Raw genomic sequence first — 27,623 nt, forward strand, 5'->3', positions numbered from 1 at the left:
TCACTCTCCAGGGACTGCGTCACCCTCTCAGCTCCTGTCTGCTCCACGAAAATCTCCAGCGCTACCTCTTGGCCCTGCGTTAGCTCTGCTAGCCTCTGCTCAGGTACTATTGCCTCTGCGTTAGCCACTTGGTTCTCTATGTCAGCCCTCTGGCCCTCTGCGTCACCCACGCTGGCCTTCTCAGCCACTGCGTCAGTCCCAATGTCCTTTGCATTAGCCTTCCCAGGCTCCGCGCTGTCTCTCTGGCACTATCTCTGCCTCTCTGCTATGTATTCTAGACCTTTTGCCGAACTGCCCCTCACTGCAACAGATCACTGGTTCAATTCTCTCGGCAAACCCCGCTCCAGAAAATCGAACTGACTCATCAATTTGGTGTGTCTCCAATTGACCCTCAAGCCTCCTCTTATACTTTTCCCGTTGAGTCCCTAATCAACGACTAAAATTAGATTTGGCTTGATCCTTGTCTCTTGGAACCTTCTAACCCAAAATTATATTAATACACATTAATATTTTAATTTTCCTAAGTTTATATTTAGGACCCCATTAAAAATATTAATTATTTTAATATCTCCTCATCCGGGTAGGATTTCTCCAAACGCTTCCTGGGTTTTGGAGACCTCATGTGCTTTAGCCTCTCCACCAAATTTCATTGCTAGAGCACATCCGATGCTACCACAAATGAACACTCCCTCTTAGTGAGGAATGCGCTCTAGTAATGTTTCACCATGGAAACATCACACTGATCCTCCCCACCAGTACCGGTGCTGATGCTTGGCCTGCTGCCTCATATCATCTGCACTGCTGCTTCCTGTACTGCTGCCCATGACACTGCCACTGCCACTGCTACATTTGTATTGAAACTCCCTCTCAATATGCTGCCCATGCTGCCCCTAACACTGCCACTGCTAACTGTTGCACTACAACCTAGTTACCGAGAAGTAGGTAACTGACTTCTCCCAACCACTGACATCTCAGTCAGTCTGGAAGCCTCGTGATGCTGAAGTTGCCTCTGCTGCTATCCTGTGCTCCCTCTGTTGCCACTGCACTGCTGTATACACCTCCGTGCCTCTCACATTGGTGCAACCTCTACTGTGCTGCCTCAGATTTCTGTACCCATTGCTTTGCTGCTCCACTACACTTTGCTCCACTTGACCCCTGCCATCCTGCTACTGTTGTTAAGGGCTCCCGTAACCGGATATGATCCAAGAGTTTGGGCACCTCAAGGATCCTGCCCTTAGTATGTAGTCGTCTTGACTACAACTTGATGTTTCCCCACCTCTTCTCTAGAGGTGCATGAGCACTCATGGCACAGTCGTCATCAGTCTCGACCTCTTTCTCCGCCTTAGTTGGAGCTGCTTTTGAATAGGAAGCCTCTCCCTTGTTTTTCTTCCTCGGACACTGGGATGCATAATGTCCCATCTCCCCACAATGGAAGCACTTCACCTTGGAGATCTCCTTCTTTCTCTTCCCTTGTTGTCCCGCAGATGCTAGAGCTGCATCCTCCTCCTTTTTCTTGATTCGACCTCCCTTGCCACTACTCCTCGCCTTAGTCATCCTCCTGATCTCTTCCTGGCGAAGAGCTGCCCACATCTCCTCCCAATCGGGAAGAGTAGCCCTGCCCAAAATACTTTGGACAAATGTCTCTATTGAAGTTTCTAATTTTACTTAGTCAGAAACCCTCCATGCACTTTATCTGATTTATTCCTACCTACTTGTTATTTTTGTTAACAAGTTATTTATGATGTAAACACTGAAAATAAACAATAGTGCATGCTCAACATATTACAGATCAACAACTAAAAGAAACAAGAACAAACACACCACACGACACCATTATTTTGGACTAATGTCCTCGGAAAAACTCAATGTGGGAAAACCGGTGCAACTATCTGAGGGTTTTCTTATTAAGCAATATTAGAGTACAATTTGGGTGCCGAAATTGGCCTATCCAACAGAGAATTTCCTTAGCAGTAATACCTCTCGGTTTCTAACAAATCTACTGGCTGAAACCGCGGATAATCCTTCTGGCAGCTACTCAACACCAATCTGCCCCAGAAACCCCAACGTCTACCTAGTCTGGATTGCGTCAGCCTCTCCTGGCCTAGCGCTGGCCTTGCGTAAGCCTCTCCTGGCCTAGTGTTGGCCTTGTGTCAGCCTATCTTGATTTGCGTCAGCCCCAAGAGGCCCTGCGTCAGCTCTCTGAGCCTTTGCGTCAGCTACGATGGCCCCTCTAGTGTTCTGCGTAGCACTTAGCTGCCTCTGTGTGACCCTGCATGAGCACTGGCTGCTCCTGCATCTCTCTCTCTCTCTCTGCTTTGCTGCTATCCCGGCACTATCTCTGCCTCTCTGTCTCTCTGTACTCAATGCCCCTCAATTGCTCTCCCGATTACTGATTCTATCTCTCTTAGCAAACCCCGTTCTAGAGAATAGAATGACTGATCACTCTGGTGTGTTCTCCAAGTGACCCTCAAGCCTCTTATATTTTTCCTATTGACATATCAATGACAGAGATTAAGTCCCTAATCAACGGCTAAGATTAGATCTGGCTTGATCCATGTCTTTTGGACCATTCTAACACAGAGTCATATTAATACACATTAATATTTTATTTTCCCTAAGTTTAGACTTAGGGACTCCATTAAAAATATTAATTATTTTAATATCTCCTGATTTGCTTAGAATCTGCCCAAACCCTTTCTGGGTATTGGAGATCTCATGTGCCCCAACCTCTCCATCAAATTTCGTGGCTAGAGCACATCCGATGATACCCCAAATCAATAGTCTCCCACTCCTCGGAGACTGCATTTAGGGCAGTCTTGACCATAAATTCTGGATCTGGTGTAGACCCCACAAAAATAAGCTGGTCGCGAATCTCCTACAACCTGAGAAAAAATGGATCTATTTTCTCCCCCTTCTGCATCTGATACGACCGCAGCTGATTCACCATTAGCATCTTCCGCTGCACGGAAGAGCCCTGGCATAAGGTGGTTAGGGTGTCCCACATCTCCTTTGCTGTGTTCTTTTCAGCAGTATGTGGTATGCCATGGTCTTTGACCTTGTCTAGGATCATGCACTTCGCCCTCGCCTTTGCATCCTCATACTTCTTGTTCTCAGCTGGGTCAGCTGGGATAGCGATGGTTCTCAAGGCAAAGTCCTTGATGTGATGTCGATCCAGGACTGCCAGGATCCTGGCCTTCCAGATGACAAAGTTGGAAGCCCCATCCAACTTGTCCTGATCCCTTAGTCTATTCACTACCATTTTAGCTCCTCTTCTGGACTCCCTCTAAGTCTCAACTTACCTTTTGGAAATATCCCTCTAAGTCCTGATTTCCCTCCTAGAAATCCTCTGGCCAGTTGCCGAACCGATCCTCCTTGCAAGTACAACTCAGATTTGGATTTCTTGGCTGGAAATCTGTCAAGGTAGTGACTCCCTCTACCTTGGTTCCGTCTTCGTAGACACTGTTATGCTTCGACAAGAACAACGTCCCACTAGCTCCTCAAATCACAATTTGGTCATAGCTCCCCAAGCCCCGACAACTGAAGAAACTTAGCCTTTCAGGCTCTGTGCAATCTCGACAACGGCTGAATCTGCAACTCCTGGCCACAACGTTGATCCTTCATGGCTGAGAAAGTTGATCGGGCACTGCGTAGGTATGATTTGCCCCTCTCTGCCTCTGCGCTGACCCTCCTTCTGGCTCAAAATGATGACATAGGCTCTGCGTCACTTCCTCTCTAGCTGCTTCTACTCTGGAACAACGCTGTCTCTCTGGACCGCGGCTACTGCTACAAATTCTTCAGATTACAATTGGTGCCTTCAGTTTTCCTGTGATCTGCAATGCTCTAATACCATGTTGAAATTTCAAAGTCTGACACGTCAATTCCTACTGCATTATCTGGTTTATTATCTCCTACTTGTTCTTTCCGTTAACAAGTTATTTATAAATATAAATACTGAAATAACCACAAATGCAACCTCAACACATATACAAATCAACAACTGAAATAACTGAGACAATCACACAAGGGACATCGTTATTTTTGGAAAATACCCCGGAAAAACCCAATGCGGGAAAACCGGTGCAATAAATATGAGGTTTTTATTATTATGTAGTTTATGAATACAACTAGGGTGCGAGAAATGGCTCACCCTTAAGAGAATTTCCTTGGTAGAAGTACCTCTCCTCGGAGACAGATATTCCAGTTGATCAGCCGCCGGACGATTGATCCCACAACAAGTACGATAGCTCCTTAGCTGGACAACGAAAGCTGCTCCAAGCTTCTTCCTGCTCTGCGTCACTCTAGGAATTGTTTCACCCTCTCAGCTCCAGTTTGCCCCACGAAAATCTCTAGCACTGCCTCTTGGCCTTGCTCAGCTCTGCTAGGCTCTGCGCAGCTACTGCTGCCTCTACGTCAGCCACTTGGCTCTCTGCATCAGCCCTCTGGCCCTCTGCGTCACCCACGCTGGCCTCCTCAGCCACTGCGTCAATCCCAACTGCCTGTGCGTCAGCCTTCCCAGGCTTTGTGCTCTGTCTGGCACTATCTCTGCCTCTCTGCTATGTATTTTAGGCCTTCTCTCGAACTGCCCCTCGCTGCAACAGATCACTGGTTCGATTTTCTTAGCAAACCCCACTCTAGAAAATCAAATTGATTGATCAATTTGGTGTGTCTCCAACTGAACCTCAAGCCTCCTCTTATACTTTTCCTGTTTAGTCTTCAACGACCGAGATTAAGTCCCTAATCAAAGACTAAGATTAGATTTGGCTTGATCGTCGTCTCTTAGAACCTTCTAACCCAAAATTACTTTAATACATATTAATATTTTAATTTTCCTAATTTTATACTTAAGGACCCCATTAAAAATATTAATTATTTTAATATCTCCTCATTCGGTTTGAATGTCTCCAAATGATTTCTGGGTTTGGGAGATCTCATATGCTTTATCCTCTCCACCAATTTTCATGGCTAGAGCACATCCGATGCTACCACAAATCAACATAAATTTCCCCGATAGAAGCATTCGCCATGCATACGACACATCAATAATTGCTATATCCATGGTGATGATGTGTTATGGACAATTAGCCAAGGAGACCTGTAAATCTTTAACCACACCAAGGACTTCAATCTTCTTAGAATCCATTGAGCAAATGTTGTGATAAGGTCTTGAGATTCTTAGATTTTGTTGATCCATAACTTTCTTAGTCATAACATTTGTTGAAACCTCAGAATCCATCATGCAGTTATGAAGAAGGCGATCATTAATATCTAACGTTAGGAAGAAAGGCTGATGGTCCTCATTCATCATATAACAATTTAGATCTTTCAACTTAATCTCTTCATCGTTTGGATATAAGTCAATCTTCTCTTGTTGAGCCATGCCTAAGGCTTTGAAGCTGCCCTTTGAGACAATCTTTAAAAGTTCAAGCACTGGACAAACATATTGATACTATTTATCCATGTAACCTAATCGATCCTCAATCCTAATTTATATCTTTTTGATGCAACCTATTTAGTTTGACACAAATCCTTGCCTTTACTTTGATACTTATATCCTTTACTCTTAGCAATTTTTAGAATTTGCTCTTGAGACAGTCTCATGATACATTTGTGTGATAGGGTCCTTCTCACGCCTAAAGTTAGTGATGGCGAGAGATGAAGAGATCATATCTGTGCAACGATTTTCCTTTGAAGCATTAACATTATTTATCTGTTCATTGGGTCCTTCCTCTAACTTTTTTCTAGCAAGAGCACATGAACTTTCCTTGTAAAAGCTTTCACAAGGTTTGCAAAAAGGAGTAGGCTGGTCAACACAATTTGCAGTGTCATGAGGAGTAGGAGGTCTTTGATCATTGGGAGGATTTCTTCTTGGCCATGGACTCTTGTTACCTCTATTATTATTATTGTTTCCAGGTTGAACATTTTGATTATGACACTTATTTCTCTAGCATGCTCAATTCTCATTTCCTTAATCATTTGTGTTAACTCTTTAATTGTGTCATGCTCTACCTCCTTAATTTCTTTTCCTTTAGACTGGACCTAACCTCTTTCAAAACTAGGAATCTCTAATTTACCAGAAGCTTTCTTATTTTTTCTAATTCTTCAGCTACAGCTTGGGCAACAAGTAAGTTGGTAGGCTTAGCACGTCTTATCTCATATGATGTATCAACACAAAAGGTCTCAAGATATTGTTCTAATAATGTTTTGTCAGGTGGCTTGTAATCTTGAGTCATATCCTTAAGAATACCATTGAATATGTTAGCACTTTGTAATTCCTCCAGGCTGAGGAGAGGAACCGAAAGGTAACCACGAACCACTTTAAAATTGGAATCTAGCCCTTTCATCTTTAGACAAGGCTCTCCCTATATGATTCTTCAGTCACTTAGGTGTTAGAGTAGGTATTAAGATCAGAGAGGAATGGATTTAACAGTTTGATGACAGGGAAGAGGGAAAATCCATTGGGCATGGAGTCATATGGAGTTAATGATTTTCAGTGATATGATGGGGAAATTTAGGAAACCGTAGACAGGGGCAAGATAGGCAATCCTTAAGGTGTTTTTTGTCAAATTTCGTTATAGAGGTGGTGAGTAGAGGAACAATGTAAATAATAACATCTAAAACATCTATTTGAGGATGAATTCTAGATGTCGCAATAGAAGAAAAACATTAAATGCTCAGTAAGCTATAACTGAGCACTTAACAGTGAATTCTGAGATAAATCCTTGCTTAACTAAACATGAAGACATAACAAATCAAGCATGATTATAACAATAGAGAAATTCACATACACAGGAGAAAACATCACCATAAGAAATTGACACATGAATCCCTGTAAAAGTCGACTTAAGCCTTCATGATTCACTGAAACTTTAATGAAGATGTACAATCCACAATGTCCTCTTTCTCTAACCCTGACCAACCCTTTGCTTAATCAAAATGACATCATATATAGATAAAAAACAATTAGTTCCTTCCTTTTAGGAACCGAATTCCCTCAAAAACATTTAGTTTCTGCCTTCATCAACAAATGTAGAATTACTCTCTAAAAACTAGGGAACTGTTTTGACTAAGAATTTTCTTGAACAGATTACATTAAAGACATGCATAAAAATGAGTTTCGAACCTCCCAAACACCTCAGGACATTTACCATGACCATAAAAGACAATTGCATAATGTTTAGATACGAATTTCATGGTCAAATTGTTGACTATGTGGAAGTGCAGTGCATTCGCTGCGCCACTTGCTTCTTCAACAGAAACACTGCAGAAAGTGCAACGATTTGATGGTTTGCAAGCTTTCGATCATGCTCAATACTTCTTGATGTGCTAAACAAGTAGAAAACAAATCTCACATCATCAAACACCCTTTGAATAATCTCTTTCCGTATTGCAAACCTCCCATCCTCATAAAACATCACGTACAACAAAAACACATATGCACCTATAGGTTTAACTAGGCACTGGGATCTTTGAACAAAGAAAATAGCTCGCTGATGGTGATGACATTCCAAACAACATCCTTGAGCCTCAATACACAGGAAATGGCAGCAAAGCCCTGATCTTCTCATCAAATTTTAATGTTTTGGCAGTAGCGCAACAACTTTGTTGCGTTATTGTGTCATCTGCCCTTTTACAATTTTTTTCCTAAAACTGTAGAGGATGTGATTATATACGTTAATGGACTCCAAACAAAAAGGCAAAAAACAAAATTTGTGTTAATTTCCTATCTCAACTTAAACCTTTGCTGTCTCAACCAACAAGTCCAAGTTTCCTCTTTTTTCTTTCTGATTTTCCTGCAATGTCTCCTGCAACTGTTGCTTTGCAACCCTCAGCGCCTTCTTCAATGTGAGATTTTGCCTGCAAACATTCTTGAGCTGTCTAAGCAAGGGCAGAGTTCTCTTCAGCATATACTTGGCCTCAAACAATGTTGGCTCAAAAATGTTCAAATGGTCATGTATCTTTTGTCTGGCTCTTTCATCTTGTTTTCTTAGACCAGTTATTTCATTTTGGGCTTTCTTCAACTGCTTCAAAGTGTGCTGCCCTTCATCCAACTCAACCTTCTTCTCTTCTTGCACTTGCCTCTTATTTCTGTAGCTCCAACTTCCTGGCTGAAGACCTAGTTACAAGAATTCTTACTGATGAAGTCTCTTAACTCTTGAATATTCTCTGTTGCTGCCTTTTCTTTACCTTTTGACTTAGTGGTAGATGGAGTTGTCTTCATTATGTTAGTATTTGGTAACATCGGAAGTGCTCTAGCCTTGAAAATTGGTGGAGAGGCTAAGGCACATGAGTTCTAAAGAACCCATAAACTGTTTGGTGAAATTCCACCCAGATTGTATTTTATTAAAATAATTAATATTTTTAATGGAGTTCCTAAGTCTAAACTTAGGGAAATTAAAATATTAATAGGTATTAATCAAAATATGGGTGAGAATGATCTAGAAGGCATATCAAGTCATGTTTCAATCTTAGCCATTGATTAGAGACTTAATCTCGGCCGTTGAAGATTCAACAGAAAAAGTATAAAATGGAGGCTTGGGGTTCATTTGGAAACACACACAGAGAGAACGAATTGATCTAGGGTTCGATTTCTGGGGCTAGGAAGCTGGAAAATTCGAACTAAGTGATATTCAACAGCAGAGGGGCATAGAGAATCCGGGAGGACTTTCTGGAGAATATTGACAGAGAGGTGGAGAGAGCTTGCAGAGAGGCAACACAGTAGTAGGGAGCGCTGACACTGGGCCAGTCTGGGCCCATGCAACCTTGACGCAGAGCCAGAAGGGCCAGTGCAGAGGAGGAAGTTGCCTGCCATGCAGAAGCAGGAACTGCCTAAACAACCGGGATACGGACTAGAGGGCAGAAGAGCTGATGTAGGGCTTACGCAGGGCCAACACAAAAGTAGCTGGGGTTAGCCAGTCTTGTTGCCAGATCAGCTAGAATTCTGCTGGGTGAAGTGAGGTAAAACTCACTTAGATTTTCCACCAGTATTTTCTGCAGGGCCTAAGTAGGGCTAGCGTAAAAGTAGCTGGGGTTAGCCAGTCTTGTTGCCGGATCAGTTGGAATTCTGCCGAGTGAAGTGAGGTAAAACTCACTTAGATTTTCCACTAGTATTTTCTGCAGGGCCTACGCAGGGCCAGCGCAAAAGTAGCTGGGGTTAGCCAGTCTTGTTGTCGGATCAGCTGGAATTCTGCCGAGTGAAGTGAGGTAAAACTCACTTAGATTTTCCACCAGTATTTTCTTTGTAAAGGATTTCTAAGATGAGCATCCTAGATTTGTATTTAGATATTTTTCCGGCATAATAATAAACCTTCAGAACTGCTGCATTGGTTTTCCCGCATTGGGTTTTTCCGGGGACTATTGTTCATAAAAATAAGTGTGTCCTACGTATCTTGTTCTTTGCTCAGTTTTCTGTTTCATAAGATCAAATATTTAATTAGTGTAGGCTGCAGAAGTAATTTGCTTCTGTATTCAGAAGAATAACTTGGTGAATGTAATTTAAAAATCAAGTAGGTGAAGTAGATTCAAATTTGCTGTAGTAGGGGTTCCTTTAGGGTAGGAATTTTCACATGGTATCAGAGCGTTGATTTTGAAAGAGGAAGAGCAGATCCAGTGCTGAGCAGTGAGGCCGAAAGCTGAACTTGGCAACAATTCAAATCCCCTAGAAGGGATTGCGCAGTCCTTGCCGGGAAGTAGATCAGAGGAAATCTCTCTCTGAGTGAGACGACAGAGAGGTAAGATTTCCAGTTCGTAAGTTTGCAGAGGCATAGGGAGTGACGCAGAGCGTCAGCGCAGTGCTTGAAGGGCGCAGTTTTCGCCAATGCAGAAATTTGCTGGAAGAGAACGAAGACACATAGAAGGGGAATTTTCTCCTCACAGAACCTTCCGCCAGAAAGTTCGAATTTCTCACTTGCTGAGCAGTGACTGGAGGAGTCAATTCGATAGTTGGGTGAGATGGCATCGCATGGGCTCAAAGATCAGGATAGGTTGGAAGGTGCTTCCAACTATGTCATATGGAAGACCAAAATCTTAGCTGTTCTAGAGGAGTATGATCTCGAGGCCTATGTCAAAAGTGTTGTAGCTGTTCCTGCTGACAACGATCAAAAAAAGAAGTACAAGGCCAAGCAGGGGAAGGAAAAGAGGCTCATTCTCGATGGAGTTCGAGATCTGGTGGTCTCACACTTGTGGGGCAAGGATACAACCTGAGAGATGTGGGAAGCCTTGTCTTCTTTGTATGAAGGCTCTTCCAAACAACGGAAGATGTACCTAGAACAGAAGTTGCAGTGGACATTGATGTAGAAGGGAGGAGGAGTCAAATCCTATCTTCATCGTCTTCAGGACACTAAAGACTGGCTTGTTGCGGTAGGGTCCACTCAGCCAACCGCGATGGTGAGGATAGCCCTGAATGGAGTCTTAGATGAATGACAAGTTTTCGTCCAAAGCATATTGGGTAGGGAAAACCTACCTTCATGGGAGGAGATGTGGGCGACTCTTCAACTGGAGGAGTTAAGGAGGGACCTAGTGAAGGTTTACCTCAATGATAGCAGTGGGAGTGGCACAAAGACGAAGGAGGAGGAGGAGGAAAACACAGCTCTAGCATCGAAGGGACAACAAAAGTAGAAGCGGAAGAAGGACATTTCGAAGGTGAAATGTTTCAAATGTGGCGAGATGGGTCACTTTGCATCTCAGTGTCCTTTGAAGCAAAAGGATAAGGATGAGAAGCATGATCCAAAGGTTGCAGCCGTGAAGATAGACGAGGAAGAGTATGCCATGAGTGCCCACACATCTCTAGGAGGGAGATGGGGCGATATTGAGCTGTAGTTGGGAGGACTACATGTGGGCAGGATCCTTGAGGAGTCCACCCCTTGGATCAATTCCTTGCTACGGGAGCCCAAGATTCAGTTGTAGCAAGATGGACTTGGTGTTAGGTGATGTCGTGGATTGTTTGGAGGACAGATGCAGTAGCTTGGGACCAAAGACTGACCAAAGCATAGCAAGGTTGGCAACAATGCAAAATTCAGCAATAGTGTAGAAGATTCAGAGGGGTAGTAGCAGTCAAATTCCAACATTCATTGTATTATGCTAAACACAGTTAAGTTTAGTGAATTTTGGATGTTTTTTCAGTTGCTTCTCTCAACAACTGAGTTGCAATACAAATGCAGTGTTAGCAGTGGCAGTGCTAGTAGCATAACAGATGCAACGTTTGAGAGGGAACTATAGTACAGATGCAACAATGGTAGTGTAATGGGCAGCAGTATTACAATGTTGGTGGCAACAACAATGCAGAAAGGAGGTGCTTAAGAAACAGAGCAGCATGCAGGAGGACATTGTTGCTAGAGAGCTTTCCTCGCTAAGAGGGAGTGTTAGTTTTTGGTAGCACTGGAACTGCTCTAGTTTTGAAAATTGGCGGAGAGGCTAAGGCACATAGTTATAAAGAACCCATAAACCATTTGGTGAAATTCCACCCGGATTGTATTTTATTAAAATAATTATTATTTTTGATGGAGTTCCTTAGTCTAAACTAAGGGAAATTAAAATATTAATAGGTATTAATCAAAATATGGGTGAGGATGATCTAGAAGGCAGATCAAATCATGTTTTAATCTTAGCTATTGATTAGAGACTTAATCTCAGCCCTTGAAGACTCAATAGGAAAAGTATAAAATGGAGGCTTGGGGTTCATTTGGAAACACACATAGAGAGAACAAATTGATCTGGAGTTCGATTTCTGTGGCTAAGAAGCTAAGAAATTCGAACTAAGTGATCATTCAGCAGCAAAGGGGTAGAGAGAATCTGGGAGAAGGGATTTCCAGAGAATATTGACAGAGAGGTGGAGAGAGCTTGTAGAGAGGCAACGTAGTAGCCGAGAGAGTTGATGCTGGGCCAGTATAGGCCCACGCAGCCTTGACGCAGAGGCAGAAGGGCCAACGCAGACGAGGAAGCTGCCTGTCACACAGAAGTTGGAACTGCAGGAATAGCCGGGATAGCTGAAGCAGAGGGCAGAAGAGCTGATGCAGGGCTGACGTAGAGCTAGAAAGGTTGACGCAGGGCTTACATAGGGATAGCGTAGAAGTAGTTGGGGTTAGGCAGTTTTGTTGCCAGATCAGCCAGAATTCTGTTGGGTGAAGTGAGATAAAACTCACTCAGATTTTCCACCAGTATTTTCTCTGTAAAGGATTTCTAAGATGAGCATCCTAGATTTGTATTTAGATATTTCTCCTGCATAATAATAAACCCTCAGAACTGCTGCACCGATTTTCCTGCATTGGGTTTTTCTGGGGACTATTGTGTCCAAAAATAAGTGTCTTATGTATCTTGTTCTTTGATTTGTTTTCTGTTTCATGAGATCAAATATTTAATTAGTGTAGGCTGCAAGAGTAATTTGCTTCAACATTCAAAAGAATAACTTGGTGATTGTAATTTAAAAATCAAGTAGGTGAAGTAGATTCATATTTGCTGCGGTAGGGGTTCCTTTAGTGTGGGAATTTTCACACATTATTGGTTCTATTTCATCAATCTTAGGTGTCTTCTCCAAAAAAATCTTTTTCAACTCCTTATTGTCATGTTGTCGCTGGGCAATGACTAAGTTAGCCTTTTTCAGTTGTTCTTGCAGCTCTACAATCTCCTTATCCTTGTCATCTAAAACAACATCCTCTAGTATGGTATCTATAACTTCAGTTGGCTGTTCAAGTGTTTGCTCCATGGGCAATTTCTTCGCAGCAGATCTTGTGATTGGTTTCTTAGGAACCTCCACCACCTCAGGAGAAAAATGAAGTTTCTTACCCTTTTTCTTGTTTGATGGATCAACTGAAGTTGGTGGCCTTTTTACTGAGCTCTCCACTGCTGATGGAACATCCTTCGCCATAGATGAAGGTGTATCCTTTTTACTCCAAGGGCTATTTGGAAACTCAACTGTCAAGTTGGATGAATCCAGGAATGCTTGCCATGACTGATTCTTCTTTCTCAATTCTTCCACCACTAACAATTTAGTCAAAGAGAAATGAAAGAGACAGGTCTCTACTTGACTTTGCTTACCTTGAACCTTATCTGCCATCTTACCAAGGCTTCTAAACAAGTAGAAAGGCAGACGTAAAGGTCTTTTTCGTGTGAAATGCATCAACAACCTGAAATGATACTGATAAACTCTCCAAAATCAGCCTTCACAAGTGAAATATCTCTGGATGACCTTAAGAAGTTTGCTGTAGGGTTCTAGCAGATATTCCCTTGACACAATAGCTCCATATTCCTTGTTTTTGTACTTTGGCTTTAAGAAATCCTTGTAGTTGACTATGTCTAGAGGCATGCCCTTGAACCACTGTTCTCCTTGTAGAGGAATATCTGTAGCAACTGAAATACTAACATTTGACACTAGAAAACTCAATTCTCCAACTTTAACATCTACTCCAGTGAAGTTCAAAGCGAACTCTTTGGTCAACTGATGCCAGCTAGTTTGTTCAAAAGTAACCCTGATTGCTGGATCTAAGTTTATCAAGGCAAGGTCTTGTTGCTCAAACCTGACTATGTCTCCCCCTTTGTGTTTCTTTCTGTTTGGTGTTGTCATGACTCACAACAAAAGATGAATTCTAGGGTTTCTTAGTGCAATTACCGTGCTTAACAATTTAGCGCAACAACAGTGTAACAATTATGGAATTAGGGCTTTAGATGAGGGCTTATGGCAAACTTTGAATGTGAATCCCTATATTAACAAATTCAGACAGTAAAATCAACTCTCAGACCCAAATGCAGTGGTTTGTTGCTTTTATCTACATTGGAAATTCAAAAGCATAGACGCAATGAGAAAGTACAATGCATTCAAGTTTATGAGCGATGCAATCTCTTCTGGGCATTCTTCTCGATTACTAGAGATGAAACCGACAACATACAACGTGAATTACCTTAGAGAATAAAGTTTTGGAACTTGAGAGTGATTGTTGGACAAGGAAGTCTCCAATTTTGCAGAAGCGCAATGAATGTCCGAGAGCATAGCACAAGGAAGTCTCCAATTTGAAGCACAACGGATGTCTGAGAGCGTAGCAACTCCCCTTCAGACTTAGCACAAAGAATTCCAATTGATGTCTTGAAGGCTTTTGGTCGAACAAAGAGTAAATCATCGGTATTTGGATGCTACAACAAGTCATTAAACTCTACAGATGGTTTAAACCTTGCTTCAAGAATTGTGATTGCGATTTGAAACTTGAATTATGAAATCAAAATATGTCTCATAACCATTGTACTGAAGGGTGCTGTCATAACATAGGCTTGACTTGACAACAAAACTGACTAGATTGACACCACTATTTTGTCTCAATGATGAAAGAATAACGACCCACTTTCCCTAATGACATTAGGATACATATTTCCCTAAACTTATTAAACCCAAATCCTTTTTAAACTATTGACAACTTGATTTTATTTGCCACTCAAACTTAAATATACCATATTGACTTGATCTCAATGAGATCATATCAATATTTTACAAATTTACCAAATAATAGAAAAGACTAAGCTTGCTTTTGACTACTATAATAGGTTGTGGGATGGAAGCCAACAGGTAGCAAGCACAGGTTTGATTAACAATACCTCCCCTTGTGTTCCAACCACCCATTGCCTCCGACACTGTAGAGGCTATGGCTCTAACGACTGCAAGGTCAGTGTTTTAACCAGTAGAGAGGGCTAAATCCCTCAAGCTAAACGAGAAATGGTTGTCCTAGGAGTCTATCAGCCAAGCTTATGCTTGGAGGTAAGTTATTATGTGCAAGACTAAGACTAGGATGCTTTATGCAATGATTATAATTTATGAATGAGGTCCTTTGTTAAGATAAATTTAGTCTTTAAGTACTTAAGTTATGGTTAACCCGTAATGGTAAGAGTCCTTAACAATAAATCGTATGCAATCTCACAAACAAGTGCCAAATAACTTAGTGCCAACAATAAATCAATCCACAAGATACTTAATCATTGATAACAATTGAAGGAACTTAGGGCAATTATCCACACAAGATGCTAATCACAGTTACTCAAGATATTCCAATAATTATCTTATGCCAATGTCACAATGCCAATTAGATTTCAAATGCCAAAATTAATTTAACTCATCAACAAGATTAGAAGATTAGAACTTAGATGTGTGGATGTCTTAGTGCAAAGTTTTAACAATTTTTATAGCTAACACAAGACAAGTAAATGTTAGATTCCAATGTTTAAGCAACAAATGTTCTCCACAATGGGTAACTTAGAGCATCAAACAATGAAAACCACTTATGAGGAATTATTTGATGTTATATCAGATCTGAAGGTACTTATGACAACAGAGAAATTAATGAGCTATCAATGTGATGGTGTATGCCAAGTTGTGCCCAATAATTGCCACGTGTTAAAACAAGCTAGCCAATATGAAATTATGAGTTCTCAACACTCTTAAGATGTTATGTTCAGCATATATCAGATCTGAAATGACTTGTTACAATAGTAAATAAAATGGACAATTAGTGAGCTATTGATGCTACAACAAGTGCCAAATCATGCCCAAAACTTAGAGTAAGCTTGCCAAACTGAGAAAATTGATTGTTTTAACCTTTTAAAATGCAATATTAAGAAAATATCAGATCTGATTTTACAGTTATGCAGACATATTTCAGCAAGCTAAATAGATGGTCAATGCCCAAATGACCAAATATTTAGGAAAAATCTATTATGAAAATTTTGATGAGTTTAGGCCACTTAGTTATGATTTTAGGGCACTTATATCATTGTTATGAAATAAATATTACAGCTGTAACAAAACAGTGGGAAAATGAGGGTTTAGAGAGAAAACCCAAGGCCCAATGAAATAAAATTACAGCTGTAACAAAACAGTGGGAATTTTGAGCCACTTTCTCCTGCAAAACCCACCAAGCTTCGGTCTCAAAATTTTCAGAAATAGGCAGGGGTCAAATTAGGGCCAAAAGAGGGCCACGCTAGGGCCAGTAGGGCTAGCGTTGGGCAAGAGAGGGCCTAGGAGGCCAAGGAAGAGGCAACGAAGGCGGGAGAAAGCCAAGAAGGATTGATGTTGGAGGGAGAGAACCCTCTAAGGGCTAGCGGCTAGGGTTAGAGGCTGAATGAGGGCTAAGAAGGGGTCAAAAGAGGCCAAAAAAGGGAGAGTGAAGGGTAGAGAGGAGGCCGAAAGGAGGACGGAGGAAGAAGAGGCCGACAAAGGACTTAAAAAGCCCACGACTATCTCTAAAAGTAGCTCTAGGGTCAATGAGGGAGGTCGAGGCCTTCAAAGGCCATCGCTTGGTAAAAAATGGTCCTAAAACCTCAGCGATGGGCCAAGGAAGGAAGGCCGAGAGGCCTGGAGGGTGACGTAGGCCTCCGGGAGGCCAGAAAAGGTGATGCATGGCTAAAGAGGAAGACACTTGCCTTGGAGAAGCTGGATCCAGGCCCAGGAGGGCTGGAACTTGAAACCCTTACTTCAGAAAAATTAATTGGCTCCAGATCTGAAATTTATTGCAATTTCTCTAATGGTTGGCCCTGCAAAAACTTTGGAGACTAGATTTTATCCTCAAGGGCCTAGATCTAGCTCTATTCCAGCTCCTTCACTTGATTTCATCTACAAAAATGGAGATAAAAAATTCCCAAAACCCCAATATATACAAATATTCTTAAAACCCCCGAACCCCAGTTAGAAAATAATTTACAAATTATATTATACAAAATTATTTACAAGATTTACAAATATACAAGGCTTTTGAAATAAATTTTGAGAAATATTTTTTTTGAAATTTTCTTTTATAAATGGCTAATAATACTTTGGAAAATTAATGTAAGCTACAACCTTAGCGAAGTTAAATAAACCATAAAAATATTTGAAGTCCAAACAAGGTCAGTTCATGCCCACAGTTTGTGAACTTGGAGCCCAAGGGTTTGGGGATCCTACAAACACTATATATTTTTCTCAAGAAAAGCTTGTTAGACATATGTCGAATCAGATCACCTAAGATAAACCCAAAATATACCAATAGAATGATCTTATCCCCATCTAATGGAAAACATTTTTTTTTAAAATATTAAGAACAATATAAGAAAGTCCGTACCTAACACATACCACAAATCAATGGACACTGAACACTGGACACCATGAATCGCAACCCAAAGTCTTTATTATGATTCATAAGAACATTCCTAGCGGAACGGTAGTGTTACATTGGTTTTTCTGCTAAATTTTTTAAGCCAAAAATCATATGGCTTTTGACACAAATGACTCTAATTTATAGATAAATCCTCGAAGTGGAAAAATAACAGCTAGTTGGTTCGATTCTCGTCAAAACAATCTCTGCGGTTGAAAAATATTTGATCATCTATTAATCTCCACTGTTGAAATAATTATTTTTTGAGGAGTTTTCGAATTTCTATTTTAAACCATTTTTGTTAGCTCAAAATTAAATATTTTGATCTAATTTCGTAAAAAAATTGACTTCGACCTAACAACCAAGGTCCAAGGGTTCAATGTTTCTTGAAATTTCCAATATTTCCTTGGTGGAGGACCTCTAAAAATTAATTTTTTTGAAACACAAATTTTTCCACGTGGAGAATTAAATTTCTGTAAACGTTTAATTTTAACTCTAATTAATTAAATTTCTGGCTTAGGATTTTAATTTATTTTTGTCAGAAAATTTAATTAATTAACACTCGAGGGGATTTAATATTTTTTCCACCTTCTAATATTTTAGCGATGGTGTCTACGTATGAGAGACCATGCACTAAAATATTTTTTACATAAGATTTTTACATTCAACCCTCAAAGGGGGAACACCTGTTCAGTATGGACCCTCAAATTACATACCAAATTCTGCGGCACAATATGGTCTAGTAAACAAGTGATTTGTAATAAAATAATTTAGTCGATTAACTTAAATTATTCCCAAACCACGATTACATAAGACTCGACTAGTACACTAGGTCTCATCTAAGACTTTGAAGAAGAATTCCACCCTAGCTTTGGGGTGAGGCTGGAGGGAAAAATTTTGCCGACCATTCATGTTTAGAAACACAAATGAATCGTTAGACGAAAAACCTCCTAGAATGAAAATCTTGCCAAAATAATAGGCTTACCTAGGTTGTTACATACATATAAGGTCTTACTAGCATGATTTACATTACAAATTTGCAGAATGGGTTTACAGTAACTCAATAAAACTGATGATTGATGATCTGACTCTGCATCCTTGGAACTTTGACAAAAAGTGTGCAACTGGGGGCAAATTTAGGACTGAACCTGCCCATGGATACAAAAAACCACCTACAAAAAGAAACCATAGGTCTTGTCTAGTTGCGAGCCACATAGTTACCTAACCGAGTTGTTTTCTTACACACTCGGTTGTTTAGGTACCAAACTGGCATTGAGTTGTTTTTTACAGGCTTGGTTGTTTAGGTACCAAACTGGCACTAAGTTGTTTTGTTACATGATCAGTTGTTTAGCTACCAAACTGGCCAGTTTGGTACCTAACTAGTCCTAACTAACCAATAGATCGGGTTTATTGCTTCGATTAGCAAGCTCAAGTGTTTGACTTGTTGGTTTTTAAAACAATTGTTTTGACTTTTCAAGAAATTATTTTGCTGGTCGTTCACAAGTTGGATGCTTAGTAAATTATTCATAAAATATTGCAACATAATTTTTAATTCACCCACTAGGGGTCGACTTAGACAAATTTCCCAATTTGGTCCATGAATACCCTTGCTAATGGCCCGATATGGCCCAAGAAGAAAAATGGGACATAATAGTACCTCAACATTCCACTTATTTGCCTTGGAGGAAATTTGACTTGGTCATTTATGTTGAAATTTGGGGCAACTATGGGATAAATTTTCCCAAGAGAAACCCAATCACCCCTCGGAAAATCCATCTTGCCCCAAAAGATAATTTAACTCAGACAAAGGAATATTATTGTTTGGCACTCCTCTCAAGATTATTTGACGTGACAATTGTTTGAGCAAGCATCTTCGTCGGCTGTAATATCAAGGCATTTATTAGCAATTCAAATTTATGTTCTCCATCCAAAAATTCAAGTTAGCCTCTTAATAATCAAGTTGGCTTGCCCTAATGGTCGTGACCTTTTGCATGGAGGATCAATTATAAATTGGCACCTATCCTCCATTTAACATTCAATTTGGTCTTCTTGGTCTAAGGTTTCAATGAGAAGAGATGTTCTGTTCCAACGTCCAAAATGAGTCTTTCTTTCATGTATTTCTGAGGTTTCTTTGGAGTTCCTTATGCGGCCTATCTCTGTCCTTGTATGCAACCCTCTATTGTAGATCATTTGTAGCCTACTGTGTCCTTTCTCTGTAAATATAATGTAGCCCAATCTCTGTACTTCTGCGGTCTAGTCTCATCCTAATGCGACCTATTATTTTGTTGTTTATGTGGCCTATTTTTGTGATATATGCGGCCCTAATTGTGACACTAATTGTGGTATCTCTGCGACTTATTTATGACATAGTTGCGGCCCTAATTGTGGTATTTATGAGGCTTATCTATGGCATCTTTGCAACCCTAACTGTGACATCTCTGCGGCCCTTATGATGGCATCTACTGCGGCCTAATGGTGGCATATTGTTCACCCTTGTCTGTGGTATTTTATGTGTCCTACCTTTACCCTATTTGCGACCTTCTTCTGTGAAAATATGCGCTCCATTTATGTGAGTATATGCAGCTTTCTTGTCCTATTTATATGCGGTCTTTTTGTGAATATGAGGTCTTTTCTAGTGAGTTTTAGTGGATTGTATAAGCGGTTCCTGTGACTTATTCTGGCGCGGCCCTAATCCTCTGCAGTTAGAGTGTTGTTTGTGTGACTTTCAAGGCTAGATTTTTTGTGGCCTTTGTGAGGTCTAGGCGGCCTACTTTAGCAACCATATGAGAAGTATTTGTGTGACCTAATCTTCTATGCATATGACTGTATGACAATGAGTTGATATTGATGCATGGCAATGCTTATGATAATAACATATGATATGACATAGATGTATGTCAGTCCTTATGCCAATGATATATGGTAGTGAGTTGACATTGATGTATGGCAGCATTTATGAAAATGATATCTGAGATATATAGTAGTGTCCTTATGATTGAGATGTGTGGCAATGTCGTTGTATGGCAGTACCTTTATGATAGTGATATAGATGTATAACAATGTGCTTATGACAGAGAAGTATAACAATGATGTTTGGGTTTGGGTAATGATTCTTATTCTTGTGACAGTGATTGATAGGACCATGGCCGTGACTACTTGAGATAAAGAGATATGCTTCTTACAGTGATATAGAGGCAACCCTATCAAAGGTCATGTGATTGCCTTTGAGATAGACTTGTTTGCTGCCATCTTATGAGGATCCTGTATGATCTTGAGTTAGGCCCATTACCGCTCAATCTAGCAGGGGTCCTAGGAGGGGTTCTAGAGGGGCAACTACTAGGCCAAGTGGAAACAATGGGACAATGACCCACTGTCACCTCAGTCGATGTCCCTTGCTCTTTACAGACTTTCACGGATGGGAGGACTGCCAGTATAAAGGAAATCACTAGGAGGGATAAGTCAATGATAGGATATAGAGTGATTCCTAAGGTCCATTCACAAGAGAGACTCAAATAATTGGCTTGCTTGCTTTCGAAGCAAGGTAAGGTGCTCCTTAGGAAAGGCTCAAGAGAGGCTAGATCGAACAAGCATGTATCCCAATTGAAAGGGCTGGAACAATGATGCAAGCCCTCCCTTGTCTCCAATGGTGAGACAAAATCCCATCTAGGCCCTGGATCAACTGCTAAGTGTGTGGTGCAAGTGTGTAGCCAGCTTAGCAAGGTGGTCCTGGATCATCATCATCAAATAAGTCAGACACGAGCGAGCAATGAATGGTGCTGAAGGATCCCACGACATGGCTATCTGCTCTCTGCTATAGTGGAGGCCCCTGTCATGTACACCCTACAAATGCCGATATGACCCTCTAGAGGGATTTGACCGCGTATAGGGAGACCAAACCCTAAGGTGAAGATCCATTTGTAATCTTGTATAAGATCCAATGCATCTCCTCACCTTCGAGCACAATGGTTCGTTGGTGCAATTGAGTAAATGAGCTTACAAATCATGGGACCAAGTGGATACTTCATAGTGGCATGCCCTTACATAATGTGCTCTAGAATGTGTAGGTGTCCCCAGGTGCAAGTAAGGGGTTAATCAAGGACCCTATTAGGTGGTTTGAACCTCCAAGGGAGTGACAGGTCAATTGTACATCCCTCAAATGGTAGGGGTCATTTGACATAATGATGGAATGGATTGGGGGCATCAGGGGAGGCTCCAAGTGAAATTCCATGGTACAAGTGTAGCAATGATGAGGGAAGCACACACATGGGCGTATAGATGAAGGAGAGAGCAATTGTGGTACATGAGTTACCCTGACATTTGTGTTTCCACCCTTTTGCATATGCCTTTTGCCTTTTTTTGATTTTTTTTTTTATAACTGCTCGAGGCTCCAAGGAATGAGAGCATTATGTGTGAGATATAGTAGTGAGTACCCCCTTAAGGTTGGGCATTTCATCGCCCACCAAGGGTTGGGACAATCATTGGTTCCTTAATGATACAAGGGGCTCATATATGGGCCTTAGGAGAAAAATTTCTCCTATGGCTGTCGCCCACTAGTGGTGGGTAACAGGGCCTAGGAGGCCTAATGTATTCAATGATGAAAGACTTGTGTCTTGTTATATTTGTGCATTGAATCTCAGTTGAACATTTGATGAATATCCAAAGCAGAAGAAGAATTGATTCTTGGGGTTTTACCCTTGTGGGGTTTTGCCCTGGTCTCTGACCTAAATCCTGGTGTCTCTATTGTGTATGTTTTTCTTTTATTGTTCCTTATTGTTCTGTTGCATTGTTTATGTGTTCTCTCTATATGATTGTTTATGTTGATATGGGGTGAATGTAAATGTGTAAATTGTTGCAAAAAGTAAAAAAAATGCATTTAGCTACAATAGAGAACTATTTAGCCCTACAATTAACAATTTGGAGGAACAATGTCTTCTAACGACTATTTTCTTGGTCCATTATTCAACTACTTGGCCGATGAAGTCTCTAACAACTAGTTAGACCCTCTAATGGCTAGTTGACTTGTCCAATGGTTAGTTTGAGTTGACTTTTTCTTTTACTAACTCAAACTTGACCACCTTCTTCTAGTTTTACGACACCTTGATGAATTTTCCAACTCTATCACCTAGGTTTGTTGTAACTCGTCATGATTTCATTTAGGTCTTGCTTTGTTTGGCCAAATTATGCCTTGCATTGTCACATTACCATTGTCTTCCATGTCATCATGCCTTGTGCTTGATCTCTAATGCCCTTTGGAATTTGGAGAAACCAATACATGGGTTCTGTTCTTTTGGTTCTATAGACCAATTTTGATATATTACATGTCAAATTTTGACAAAGTATGCCTTGGTTATGCCACCTAGAAACTTGTCTTGCCATGTCATCACACCCAAGTGGATGATCTCTAATGACCTCGAGGATTTGGAAAATCTGAAAAATGGGCTTTGTTCCTTTTGTTAAGTAGATCACTTTTGACATAATGCATGCATCATTTTTCCTAAGTTGCACGAAACGCCGAAACATTTCAGAGTTTCCGAAACGGGGATGTTTAGAAACGTCACCTCCCAAAAATGGAAACGTTGACCGAAACGTCATATATATATATATAATAAGTGAATAACACATTATCTTGTAAGAAAAAAGGGAATAAGACCCATAGATGACAATTTAAAAGGAAAAACAAGTCTATATTAACTCTAATAGATGATTACATGATGGTCGAGTTTCTGCCAAGTTTCAGAGTTTCGAGTACGGGTACAGCCCAAAACGCCGGGTTCTTTGAAGTTTCATGCAACATAGCATTTTTCCCAATGCTTCCCTTGTGTTTCCACTAGGAAACTTGTTTTGTCTTGTTGAATTGAGGCTTCTGTGATCCATATCAAGTTTAAGAGAAGATCTTCGGCGAAAATCACAAGATAAATCATTTGTCGACGCGTCTCGAACCAACTAGTGTGGTTCATCGTCAGGACAAGGTGAAGAGACAGATCTAGCTTAGCATGTTAAATAGTATGAGCAGAGTCTCCAACGGCTATCTGGATTAACAACTACTTTTGACCTTAGGACCAAAGTAAAAAATTATTATAATTTAATGGCAATTAGTTATATTAGGTGACCATTAAATATAAATATATAAAATAATTTAAAGGTGTTAATGGTTAGTTAAAAATGTATTAAAAATTATAGGTTAATTAGTATTTAAAAGGGGAATAAATGTATATATATATATATATATATATATATATATAGAATAAAAAGTAATATACATAGAAGTAAGTTAATTAATAAAAATATTAAATGGAAAGTAAAATTAACTTAAAAAAAATAAAAAAATAAATAAATAAAATAAAAATAAAAATGATAATAATAATAATTAAATAATAATAATAATAATAATAGTAATAATAAAATTAAAAAAAATAATATTAATAATAAAAAAAAAAAAAAATAAAATTAAAAAATTAAAAATAAAAATAAGTAAATAAATGAATAAAAATAAAAGTAAAAGTAAAAAGTAATGATAAAATGAATAAATACATAACGAGGACATACTAAAAAAAAAAAATCAAACGAGCAACTAAAGGGAGAAGCCCTGGGAAGAAGGAAGAGATAAGGCTCCAAGAGAAGAAATCCTCAGAAGTAAGGGAAACAACGAAAGAACGAAAAAGCAAGACTAGGAAGAAAGGGCAGGGATCCAACAACTACTGCTCTTCCAGCCGTCATCTCTATTGAGATTGCCCGGCCTTTTTTGACTCTGGTCCTAAGGTCAAAAGTAGCCGTTAATCCAAATAGTCGTTGGAGACTCTGCTCATACTATTTAACATGCTAAGTTAGATCTGTCTCTTCAAATTGTCCTGACAATGAACCACACTAGCTGGTTTGAAACGCGTCGACAAATGATTTATCTTGTGATTTTCGCTGAAGATCTTCTCTTAAACTTGTTTTGTCTTGTTGACCAAGTTTGATCAAGCTGTAACTGGCGATTGCCACCTCTGATTGGAGAACTAGAATGCGGTATGGAATCCTTTCATCACCCTGAACAATCTAAAACCAAGTTGATTTTTTGATCACCAGGAGCACATTGCATTGGGAATCATAATTAAAAATGAGATTACCATGCATGAGAGCTATTTGATGAATACTACACCAAGGCCAAGGCCCCCTACAAACTCTATAGACGATAACCATGTGGTAAGAGATAGGTGCACCTTGATGCGGTTGGACTGGCCCATACATTGGTGATCACCCCTACAGATCAATGCTCCCATAAAACCATGAGTCCTCAAGAAAGCTCACTTAAGGCCCTCCAATCCTATATAAGATGAAAGGAACCTGAAGCAAACCTCAAGGGACCAACCATGGTCTGACCAAAGCAAGAAGTTATAGACTTAGTGACAAGACACAGGGCCTAGGATACCTAATATAGGGTCTCACCTTGTTTTTACATTGCTTTTGACTTGTGACCCTTGGAGTTAAAATGGTGGTGATAAATATTGCAAAAGTTTTTATGTACCCCAGCTGACATGAGGGGTAATAGGTCCTGTGGTCTTTGTATATTTATTATATTATTATTGATGTTATTCTTATGGTGACCTTTGACATGAAGTTATGTCTTTATGAATATACCTTTTAATAATTATATTAATGTCCTAGGTCCTGTAGTCTAGGTATATATATATTATTATTAGTGATGTTATTTTATATACATAATATCCTGAATAGTTAATAAACATATAAATGCATGCAAATATTGTCGAGACCCATTGTTATCAGATGAGGTACATTAATTTTCGCTCATTTAAGACCAATCCTGTTGGTATAGTTTGGAAATGTTGAAGCAACTCCTGCAGTTAATGGTTACAAGGAATACAACTACATAGTTTTACATGAGCATAAAATTTCTAGAATAATTTGTGACAATGATTAAGAGAATTCAAACAAATTGATAACTTGACTTTTCACAGCTCTGACCTGAAAACGAATATTCAAATGCTGGAGAGCAATGGACTGACAAGACTTCGAACAATGGTGAATTTGGGTTCTGAAGTCTATGTACAGGCAGATGTGTATGTTCATGAAAAATGTTGAAAACTCTATTTGTATCTCTTGTATTTTGCATATCTAGTCTATTTGTTTGTTGATTTAGTAATAAACAAAACATATTCTAAATTTTATTTCCATTTTAATGTGATGCTATGAATCCACTTATTTTGTTGAAAACGAAATTTTTGATTTTTAAATTTCGATTCCGTCCTCAATATCCATATGCTAACTATGCTTTTGTTTATATTTCTGTTGATCTTGGATTATTTGCTGGAAATGCATTAAGATGTTCATAATTCAACCATGACCATTGGGAATATGCACTTGTTTCTCGATGCAGCTTAATTTGGTTGGGTTCTTCTTCTTTATCTGTAACTCCCTAGTAGATTAGAATTATAAATGATAATCCTTTGAACCTTTTACTTGCTTTTTGGGTAGGTTAGATTAGTTTCTTCCTCAATACCAAGTTTACCTGGAGGCTTCAAAACTTTTACATTAGTCAAACTTCATTGTTATGGAGGTCGCATTTTGTGATGTCCCATATGGTTTTTAGGTTGACAGTGATAAATGTTGCAGGGATCTTGTTGCAACTCAAACTCTTGCCTAAAGGTAAAAGTCCTAATCCTAGTGGGAGAGCCAAAGAGCAACTCAGGCAAGCCACCCATTGTCAACTCAGTGGCCTTGCCTCTCACTTTAAGGGTAAGGAAAGGGTTTCCTATCCTAAGGATGGTTTTCCTAAGAGACAGGCTAAGCTAGGTTTAGTACTAGGAAAGGTGAGGTCATCTAGCTAGGCTTTGACTAAGGCAACTTGGTATTCAAGAAAAATATGATGCCAGGAAAGTACTGAATTGCCAATTAGATAAGGTTGAATGATTTTCAACTTTGATCAACAACTATTTAGTGTAGTGCTTGGAAATATGAAATGACTCTTGCTCAAATGAAACTCAAGTGCTCATAAACTGTTATGTCAATAAAGTGTGGACTACATGTTATGTTTTAAATGAGTTATAAATCATATATTCATCACCATAAGACAGAACCCAAACATATAATATGCATGCACCTGTATCACACAATTATTCCAGTGTCCCTTATAGTTGCCAATAGATCAGAAATCTGAAGAGTGTCTACTAGTAACTCAAATAGACATTTAGTCTTCCATAATTTTTCAAACATGCTTAATTCCATGTATCATGGCAGAATCGTGATCATAATTGATCATTTAACAATGCAATAATGTTCCCAAAGCTCTGTTACAATTACCAAAACTTAAGCATGAGTTAGGTTATATGATGATTCTGTTCATGAAGTATCTCACAAATAACTTGCTCAGACATTCTACATCTTCAGTGATCAAATAGCGATAATTTAGGAGTGTTTTAAGAGCCCTTTATTGTATTATCATCTGAATTCATGGAGTGGGTTTTTCATAGATCAGAAGTAGAAATATCAAGCATTAACAATCATGTGACAAGGATACAGAGTGTCACCATAGCATAGATAACATTGTCAAACTTTAGACCAACTCAGAAATAACAATGCTGAGACTGCAAGTGTCACTGTATGAAAAATGTATCCATTTCAGTTTTCAGAAACCATTATAACAGAACTGTTTGATGCTAGATCTAGGACACAATGATCATAATAACTCCTTCAGGTATACCTTCAACTTATTCTGTAGTTATGCAGCATACCAATAACAACCACCCAATAAAGTTACCTATAGAGAACGATCAAACTTGGAATATACCCAGCAATGACAGGATATCATGACACCCAGTTTGCTGTTAGTTTCTTAGATTATACTCAGATTTAAACTCAGGACCAGAGGAAACGATGCAAAATAAATAAACTTTGCCACCATATCATCACCATTGCAAGAGCATGTCGCACATCAAAGCATTTTTCAGATCATGACTGACAAAGACAACCCTGGACATTAGCATGCAGAACAGAGAGCAAGTGAATTAGTATGCCCTTGATAGGCCAAATAGATAGAGCATTCAAACATTTTGGAGATCATTTCAGCTCATTGTGACATGTGGATTAAGAAACAGTCCTAACACTGGCATAGAAAAGTGGCACTTTAGGGTATTGCAGAGCAGAAAAAAGACAGCGTGACATTAACCCTGGTTCGTGAAATCTGTAAAACAGCACGATCAACTATGTATTTCCATCTTTAGTAACCCTTTGCAGATATAGATTTGAGTTTTTTTAAGTTTCTTTATGTAATAAACATTAATATAGATAAATATAAATATAAATAAATAATAAATAATAATGGATATACATATTGTAATAAAAAGACACTTAATGAAAGGAAATGTCTCTTAGTGAAAAGGCACCCCTGTTCAGGGATTTATACAAGCCCTTCATTGTAATCCATCATCCTAGTCATATTTAATCTCACACATTTTTATATATTACTTGAAGAAATCTCAACCCCCACTTCAGTTATCAGTTTTTCTTATCACTCCATACATTTAG

The 27,623-nt window shown here is 39.4% G+C and overlaps 1 protein-coding gene across 2 annotated transcripts in view; it reads left to right on the plus strand.

Annotated features, from left to right (window-relative positions):
* LOC149257082 (Prefoldin chaperone subunit family protein) overlaps positions 1 to 27,623 on the plus strand; it is a 287,168-nt gene that overhangs the window by 115,660 nt on the left and 143,885 nt on the right. For both annotated transcript variants that reach the window (XM_089413581.1, XM_089413586.1), the window contains exon 3: positions 25,058 to 25,159. In XM_089413581.1, coding sequence (XP_089269707.1) covers positions 25,058 to 25,159 — 102 coding nt within the window. The remainder of the gene's footprint in view (positions 1 to 25,057; positions 25,160 to 27,623) is intronic.

This window comes from Pinus tabuliformis, chromosome 6, assembly GCF_031772625.1.
Source record: "Pinus tabuliformis cultivar Carrire ecotype Pingquan chromosome 6, CPIR1, whole genome shotgun sequence".
NCBI lineage: Eukaryota > Viridiplantae > Streptophyta > Pinopsida > Pinales > Pinaceae > Pinus > Pinus tabuliformis.